Below are 9,186 nucleotides of genomic sequence, written 5' to 3' on the forward strand. Positions count from 1 at the left end.
CTTTCTGCCTGGACTGCTTTCCTCTGTGTCTACGTGCACTTTACCAGCTACCTCCTACTCATTTTCCAGGTTTTGCTCCAATTTTCACATCCACAGATTATTAGGATAGCTTCTGGTGAATGTCCCTTTGACTTTACAATGTCCCTTAGACTGTTATATCCCTTTATTGTGTCTTCCTATTGCATTCTGCATCTCATCTTTACTACTCATCACATAGTTTTTCATGTAGCAATGTGTTCAGGGTCCATTTTAGTCATTAGATGAATTTTCCTGTCCACAGACTATTCTGTTTTTTGTTCTATTCCTTGCAACTGGTATAGTGCATGCCTCATGATAAATGTCCCATAAATATTTGTTAAATAGAGTTTATATTAAAATCCTATATAATTGGTACATAATAGGTGTTCAATAAATATAAACTATAAATATAGCTGTTATTATTATTGTCTAAAAACAGATAGCTAGGGAATGGTAGAACCCAGATTTATACCCAGGTCTGAATCTAAAGCTCATGTTCCTTTTATAATATGGTTCTGCTTGCAGAAATGGATTGTAGGCTGAGCACTGTCACAGATTGCCTTAGGATGATATACTATATCTCACTCTAAATCTCAATTTTCTCATCTGTAAATTGGGGTAGGAATAGGCAAAATTCAGATTGCTCTACATGTAATGTAGAGGAGGAAAATGGAAGTCTAGATAGGAGGGGCTCTATATAGTTAGTTAATTGGCCAATACAAGTCAGTTTCACCCTCTTCAAGGCAGTTGAACAGGTATACCAAGAACTCTTATTATGTTTATGCTCTTTAGTCAGGGCAACCCCACTCAGTTAGTGTGGCATAGTGGGTGGTGTTAGAGGGCCCTGTGTTCAAATCTCAACATCCCATTTACTAGTTCTGTGGTCTTGGGCAAGTTGCTACCCTGAACCTCAATTTCCTATTTTAGAAATGGGATAATAACACCCATCTTTTGTTTTCACCCTTTCTAGATAACAAAATACAATAACATGAAAAGAATTTTTGAATAAATAAAGAAAAATTTCTCCCATTATCCTATCCACCTAACACAAGTCTGTTTGTGGGTCTGTGCCATTGAGGGTCACCTCTTAAGGCAGGAGCCATGAGAGAGAGACTAAAGACAGAAACAGGCTAAAGCCAGAGGCCAGAGTCTAGGGTATAGAGCAAGAGCACCCATGGAACGGCCTGGAGCAAGGGTGAAAGCCAGCTACTGATGCAGAAGAAAGTATCTGAGTGATGGATAACAGCTAGGTAGTACCTGAAAACCAGAAAGTAGAGAGCCATCGGGAGGATAACAATGTGCCCTAGAGGGGCCTCCTTCCAAATTTTTGTGTCCTTTTTATTTAGGCATGCTTCAAATGGTCTTAAAGGTCCTTGAAACTGTGCCAGTATATTTTGTGCATGTATATTTTGAAAAATGCAATCCAAGTATATACACTTTTCCATTAAGTATCATATCTTCAATATTTTCCATGTCATAAGTCTTCATAGTGATTACTTTTTATGGTTTCCAAATATTGCAGTCTTTCCCATAGTCCAGAATGAACATTCCTGTGTACTAATGTTTTGTTTCCCTTAATTATTTCCTTAGAATAAATTCACAGGTGTGTGATTACTGAACCAGAATGTATACAATTGGGATTTAACAACCAGATACAAGTTTTATTTTTTAGGAAAAGAAATGAGCTATAGTTCTTACATTCCACTTCCTCTTCTGGAACTGAAGGGTGGACTCTGTAGAGTTGTGCAGTCCTGTTAACCATGTGTGATAGTATAACATTAAATTAATTAAAATTTAAAAAATTAATTAAAATTAAATAAAATTCAAAATTCAGTTCTTCAGCTGCACTAGCCACATTTCAAGTACCCAGTAGCTACATGTGTGTATTGGCAACTGTATGAGAAAGTATAGATATAGAAAATTTCCATCATTGTAGAAAGTTTAATGGACGGTGCTCCTGTAGGAGTTTCTCAAAGGTCATGGTTGGCATCTTGGGTTGGAGTTTTTTGTGATGTAGGACTTTCCTGTGCATTAAGAGGCTATTTAGTGTCTCTGGCCTATGGCCACTACATGCCAGTAGTGTTTTATCATGAATCATTCTAACAGCAAAAACCTCCATGTTTGCAAATGTTCCATAAAGGAATACAATTATCCCCTTTTGAGACCCACTGAGCTTCAATCTTAGAATAAAGGATCTTCTAAGAAATGGGTAGGAAATATCAGAAAGGGAGACAGAACATGGAAGACTCCTAACTCTGGGAAACGAACTAGGGGTGGTGGAAGGGGAGGAGGGCGTGGGGTGGGGGTGACTGGGTGGTGGGCACTGAGGGGGGCACTTTAGGGGATGAGCACTTGGGTGTTGTTCTGTATGTTGGCAAATTGAACACCAATAAAAAATAAATGTATTATTAAAAAACATGAAACAATATTAAATAAATAAATAAATAAATAAATAAATAAATAAATAAATAATGGATCTCCTAACTTTTGGAGGATGGCTTCAAGCTGGGTCTGCCTGGAGAATGAAAAGCTTAGGAAAATAGCCCTGGCTCAGGGCTAAATCTGTATTCTATTACCATTTTCCTGCCTTTTCCTGCTGATCTGTTTCTTGCTTTTTGGTAATTGCAGGAACAAGACCCTTCAGATGGAGAAAATCAAGGCACGTTTGAAGGCTGAGTTTGAGGCTCTTGAATCAGAGGAGAGGCACCTGAAGGAATATAAGCAGGAGATGGACTTGCTGCTACAGGAGAAGATGGCCCATGTGGAGGAACTCCGACTGATCCATGCTGATATCAATGTGGTACGTGGCTGGCCGCCTGAAGCCTACCTCTGGGCCCTTAGTTGAATAGACAGTAATGAGTACTGTGGCCTCTCCTTGAGATGTGACTGTGGCCAACTTAGGGGAGTAAGCATCAGGTTGTGGTAGAATGGAAGAATCCAGGAGTTCTGAGATCTAGCTCTGGCTCTGTCACTGAATATCACTGGACAAGTCCCTTTTTCTCTTAGGCCTCGTTTTCTCTCTTTACTGTTACAGGGATTCAGTCACCTCTAAGGTCTCTTTCAGCACTTATGTGCAGTCATTCTGGGAGTCTGGGAGTTGAGAGTTAGCCTTGGAGTAAATCAGAGCAGACAGCTGCCTCTGGGGTCTAGCTCAACGGGCTCCAAAGCTTCCGAGTAGGCTAAACAAATAATCTCTGCCACCTTACTAAAGTGTAGCTCCCTCATTAGAGTCTCTTTTTGAGATACTTGGAACATGGGGAATGAACTGTCTGCTAAGTTGATAAGTTTCCCACTTTTTGGAGTTATTCAAGCACAGTCTGAATGATTACCTCTGGGCTGCAAAATTGATGCACCAGGAGGAAATTTAGAGGTGCTGACTTAGGAGATCCTTTTCAATCCTTTGAGCCTATGACAATGAGAAGCAGTTTTTAAAAATTACATTTGAAGGAGTTAAGTTTCTATTCTTAGGAAACTCATTTCTATGGCAATACCTATTTCCTGATATTGCCAAGCCTAGGATTTTAAAGGAAATATGAATGTGATTTGGACAGTAGGTACTTGGTATTTCCTGTGTCACAAGATCACAGGATTCCAGGGTCTCATGAACTGTTGCCAACTAACAAAGGATACAAAGCCAATGCAAATTACAAATATTACCCACAGAGAGGCTAAGAATCTAAGTTAGTGGATTTCAAACTTAAACATGAATCAAAGTCACCTGGAAGAAGCTCTTAGAACATAGATTATTGAATTCAACCCTAGAATTTCTGATTTTTATATGCCTGAGGTTGTACCTGAGAATTTGCATTCCTAATGAATTTTCAGGTGATGCTAATGCTGTTGATCTGGTGACCACATTTTGAAAATTACTGATCTAAGATAAAAACCACTGGCTTGGGAAGAAGACCTTATTCTTTGTCTATGCTTTGCCCCTAAGAAGTATTTCTCTGAGGAAGTTTCTTCTTCTTTCTGAGTCTCAATTCTCTGATCTGTAAAATGGTGGTGAGATGGACTAAATCAGCTCTAAGGGCCATTCTAGCTTTAAGGTGCTATATTTGTATAATAACTACCATTTATTGAACCTTTACTCTTTGGTAGCCCCTGTACTGAGAGCTTTATATGAATTAAATCACTGAATCTTCATAAGATTATATGAAATAAGAACTATTAGTATCACCATTATAAAGATGAAAAAAACAGGCATGATGAGTCACATATAATACATGGTGAATGAAGGACTTGACCATAGATTGGTCTGGCTCTGGACCCTGAGCTATTTTATCCATCTAGCTGTAGAGCCTTGCATTGTTGCATTGCTGACATTGTTGGTGTCTTTTCTCTGTACCTACCTCACTGTGTGTTCTAGATGGAAAACACCATCAAACAGTCTGAGAATGACCTAAACAAGCTGCTAGAGTCTACCCGGCGGCTACATGATGAGTATAAGCCACTGAAGGAACATGTGGATGCCCTACGCATGACTCTAGGCCTACAGAGGCTCCCTGACCTATGTGAAGAGGAAGAGAAGCTCTCTTTGGAGTAAGCTGCCTACTCCCTGTCCCTGTAACACACATACAACACACACACACATACACACGCAGAGGCGCATATACATACATAAAACCTGGTCTAAAGTCATGGTTCTCAGTCCTAGCTTCAGGCCTGTCAGTATGACCTTGGACAAGTCTCTGTGTACCAAAATAAGGATGATTAGACTAGTATTACTGGGAAGCTTTTAAAATTCTTTGTGCAATTTTGATAACACAAGACTGTGTCTATGACTCTGTGTGTGTGTGTGTGTGTGTGTGTGTGTGTGTGTGTGTGTGACTCTTAAGAGGTGACTTCCCAAGTCAAAGTCTAGAAGGGGTGTCTAGAAACCTTTGAAAATGTTGAAGGCTGGGCTTTCATGGTCTCCAGGTGCTATCCTGGAACTTTATCTAGAGACCTAGATACTCACCTTACAGAGAGAGTTCAGTTTAGTAGAAGGAGGCACACTTCTTAAAGTAGAACGGGCTGCCTGTGGAAGTGTTGAGCTTCTTCCTAGAGGTATGTGAGCAGAGGTCTGGGACACTTAATGAGAATATTGCAAGGGTAAATGGGATGAACAGTAAGCAAGTGCCCTTTAAGGACTTTGTTAGCCCTGGGAGTCTTGATTTTCTGGATCTGTCAGAGCCAACAAAGAGAAGGATTACCCTTCCCAGCAGACAATGGGCCAGGTAGTGAAGGAGAAGAACCTTGTGCTGGGGAGGATACAGGAACTTTCTATAGTGAGCCACAGCCCCACCCCTTTGGTTCTGTGACATGGAGTCTTTAAGAGGGGCAAGGTTCTCCTTGCTTTCAGAATGATCTAACTAATGTCTTTCATTTCCAAAGTTACTTTGAGAAGCAGAAAGCGGAGTGGCAGACGGAGCCTCAGGAGCCCCCCATCCCTGAGTCTCTGGCCGCTGCAGCTGCTGCTGCCCAACAACTCCAAGTGGCTAGAAAGCAGGACACTCGGCAGACAGCCACCTTCAGGCAACAGCCCCCACCTATGAAGGTAAGTGAGCTGAGTAGGGGTTGTGGAGGAAGCAAGGTATCTTCAAGCAGCCCCACGGAAGGCTAGGACTCGGGCTTTGTAGTTACATATTTGGTGCCTTCCTAAAACAGCCTTTGCTTGGGACACAGAGGAAGAGTTAGTATATATGTGCTGTAGCAGACGAGCTGGTTTCACTGCTTCACATTCCCAATGGGGCTACAATGCAGGAAGGTTGGCAGGCTCTACCAAAGGATAATTTTTTTTAAGTTAGAAAGACTTGTGCAAATATATAGTGAACATTTGTTCTTAATGAGGGAGTCAGCAGGATTACAAAGGTGGTTCCAAAAGCATTTGAAAAACAGTTAATTGGGATCCCTGGGTGGTGCAGCGGTTTGGCGCCTGCCTTTGGCCCAGGGCACGATCCTGGAGACCCGGGATCGAATCCCACGTCAGGCTCCCGGTGCATGGAGCTTGCTTCTCCCTCTGCCTGTCTCTGCCTCTCTCTCTCTCTCTGTGTGACTATCATAAATAAATAAAAATAAAATTAAAAAAAAAGAAAGAAAAACAGTTAATTATGTAGTAAGAAAAGGAAAAGAATGCTGAAATAAGTTTGCAAATTTTTTTTTAATTTTTATTTATTTATGATAGTCACACACAGAGAGAGAGAGAGAGAGAGAGGCAGAGACACAGGCAGAGCGAGAAGCAGGCTCCATGCACCGGGAGCCCAACGTGGGATTCGATCCCAGGTCTCCAGGATCACGCCCTGGGCCAAAGGCAGGTGCCAAACCGCTGCGCCACCCAGGGATCCCAAGTTTGCAAAATTAAATACAGAACTGGTTGATGTCCAATAAAATAAATAAATGTAACTTTTATGATTATCTTTTCTTTGGAACAGAAATAATCTGCATCTCTACTGGGAAAAAAATCATTTGTAGTTTATTAGCATAAATCACAGTTTGGACCCTGATCAATAGTAAATAGTCAAGAAAGGGACATTCTCCTAGAGCAGGGGTCAGCAAACTAGAACCCACAGACCAAGTCTGATTGGTTCTCAGTTTTTGTAAATAAAGTTTTACTGACACACACACATCTACCTGTTTGTTTATGTATTGTCTGTAGCTTCTTTCATAAAGAACAGGTATAGTTGAGTAGGTGTAGCTAAGACCACATGACCTGAAAAGTCTAAAATATTCATAGAGAAAGTTAACTGCTATCTGTCCTAGAGTATTAATCCTTAATAGGGCCCGTTGGACCATGCTCCAATATAATGCTAAAATGATATATAATTCTCATTTTGCCTTATTTCCAAATTCTGGATATTTTTCCTCAATAACCATCTTGGACCCTCATCCCTTTATAGCCTTTACATTCTTACATCTAGCACTGATCTCTCTACTTGGGTCACACTCTTTGAGAAGTGATAATAACATTTTCCTATTGGGAAATCACAATTGCTTTCTTGACCATTGGGGATGAGAAGGCTGAACCATAGGCTAGAAGAATCTGATCACTAACTTTCTTTGTCCTGTGTCCTCCCACCAGGCCTGCTTGTCATGCCATCAGCAAATTCATCGGAATGCACCTATATGTCCTCTGTGCAAGGCCAAGAGTCGGTCCCGGAACCCCAAAAAGCCAAAACGGAAGCAAGATGAATGAAGAAATGGAGAACACATAGAGCTCTGCTGCTCATAATTCCTTCCATGGCTAGAGTGATTAATTTCTTGATTTGAAACCACCCTGCCCCACCTCTACCAAGTTTCCTATTTAATGTGATGGAAGCACAACCTCTCTCCTTTGCTCTTCTTTCTTCTCTTGGGGTTTCTGATTTAAGAAGAGATATGGTTCAGGTGCTAATGATAGTGTGTCTGATGATCCCTTCTCTCCCACCCACATTTCAACTCCTGCCCTTATTTGATGCTGAGGGAAGGGCAGAGGCCAAGATGTGATTCTCTGCCTCGTGTCTGAGGCCTGGGACCTAAGCGCTGAGGGCTGGAGGAGGCCCTTGTTTCAGGTGAAGGCTCCAGTGTGCCCCCTCCTTATACTTTTACATTAGGCTCTGAAGGGGCAACAGTCTTCTTGCTGAACTTTCCAGTAGACTTGGTGTATATATCTTCCCCACAAACCCCTCCTCATCTCATGTTGTCTAAGGAAGGCCCAGAGGTCAGTTGGACAAGACCTCCTTTTATTATTCATTTGGGAAGCCTGGCTGCTATTATGGAGTTCACTCCCATGCCAGTTTCCCAGATAGGGTAAAGTTCTCAGGTATAGGTTGTGTGTCTAGAGATCCTGAGACCAGCAGGCCTTTCCCATAACCCTTGTTTTTCAAATCAATGACAGAATTTCCTCACAGTGAAATCAGTGAGCTGCAGCTATCCACAAGTCCTATGTAACTTGCTGCCTAGATTATCGGGCTCTACTGTACAGGCTGCCTTAGAATGAGAGGGGCCCCAGGCTGACATCTCTGTTGCCAAATGTTCAAAATCATTTTTATTCAAACCCATTATTCTGGCAGTTTCTCAATGATATATCTTAGGGGTTAAAGGCATGAGCTGATATTCAAGTGAGTGCCAACCATTTCACATAGGTAGGAGGGTGGAATTTCCCCTCCATTCATCCCTCCCTCTCTTGGGTCTGCTCTCTTGTAAAGCAGCCTCAGCTCAAGTCAGCTGCTGGCTACTCCCTTTCCTATAGATTGTTTTGGTGGCCTTCCCTTACAAAAGAAAAGGCACTAGGCTCCCCAAGCTCTACAGTTCTCCTCTCTACCAAAATCAGATTTCTAGTCAAGTCACTTTCAGACTTAAAAGACAGAGATGGAGGTTGGCTTTAGCTCCAAGTCTCAGTCCCTGGCTGGGGAAAGGGGATCTTTTTCCTACCTTCCTTAACTATAGTTTTAAGTTGCCAGTGTTTGTTTATTCATAATATAAAAAGTTACTCTGCTTTTTGAAAGTGAGAGTGTTATATGTGTACAAATTCTTTTAAATAAACATTTGTTCATTTGAGTGAATGCTGAGGAGTTTCTATAAGTATCAAGTAACAGAAAAAATGTGGTGCCGTTTCCCCTTCTGGGTAGCTCTTCTTCACTTTTATTTCTCCACCCTACAAATGATGAGAGAAAACACACCACTGCACAATGATTTGCCCTATTATTATTATAATTCCATTTATTAAATATTAACTCAGTGTCAAGCCTCTGTAATACACTTAAAGTACATGACTGTATTTGATTTTCAAAACAATCTTTCAAGCTAAGTATTTTTTAATTTAAATTCAATTACCCAACATATAGTAGTACATCATTAGTTTGGGATGTAGAGTTCAGTAATTCATTGGTTGCAAATAACACCCAGTGCTCATCACATCACATACCCTACTTAACACTCATCACCCAATTACCCCATCCCCCATACACTTCCCCTCCAGCAACCCTCTGTTTCTTTCCTGCATTTAAGACTCTCTCATGGTTTGTCTCCCTCTATGATGACTTCTCCTTCAGTGTTCCCTCTCTCCCCGTATGATCCTCTGCACTGTTTCTTATATTCCACATAGGAGTGAAATAATAAAATTATCTTCCACTGACTGACTTATTTCACTCAGCAAAATACCCTACAGTTTCATACAAATCAATGTAAAGGATAAGTATTCATCCTTTCTAA

The 9,186-nt window shown here is 41.1% G+C and overlaps 1 protein-coding gene across 2 annotated transcripts in view; it reads left to right on the plus strand.

The window, feature by feature from the left end:
- ZC4H2 (zinc finger C4H2-type containing) overlaps window positions 1-8,537 on the plus strand; it is a 61,721-nt gene extending 53,184 nt beyond the window's left edge. Inside the window, exons 2-5 of one of the 2 annotated variants that reach the window (XM_072818274.1) lie at window positions 2,647-2,818; window positions 4,385-4,557; window positions 5,392-5,554; window positions 7,076-8,537. In XM_072818274.1, coding sequence (XP_072674375.1) covers window positions 2,647-2,818; window positions 4,385-4,557; window positions 5,392-5,554; window positions 7,076-7,189 — 622 coding nt within the window. In that variant the 3' untranslated portion in view covers window positions 7,190-8,537. The remainder of the gene's footprint in view (window positions 1-2,646; window positions 2,819-4,384; window positions 4,558-5,391; window positions 5,555-7,075) is intronic. The other variant, XM_072818275.1, reaches the window with a different exon arrangement.
- Window positions 8,538-9,186: the final 649 nt, after the last annotated feature.

The sequence above is a fragment of the Canis lupus genome, chromosome X (assembly GCF_048164855.1).
Source record: "Canis lupus baileyi chromosome X, mCanLup2.hap1, whole genome shotgun sequence".
Classification (NCBI taxonomy): Eukaryota; Metazoa; Chordata; class Mammalia; order Carnivora; family Canidae; genus Canis; species Canis lupus.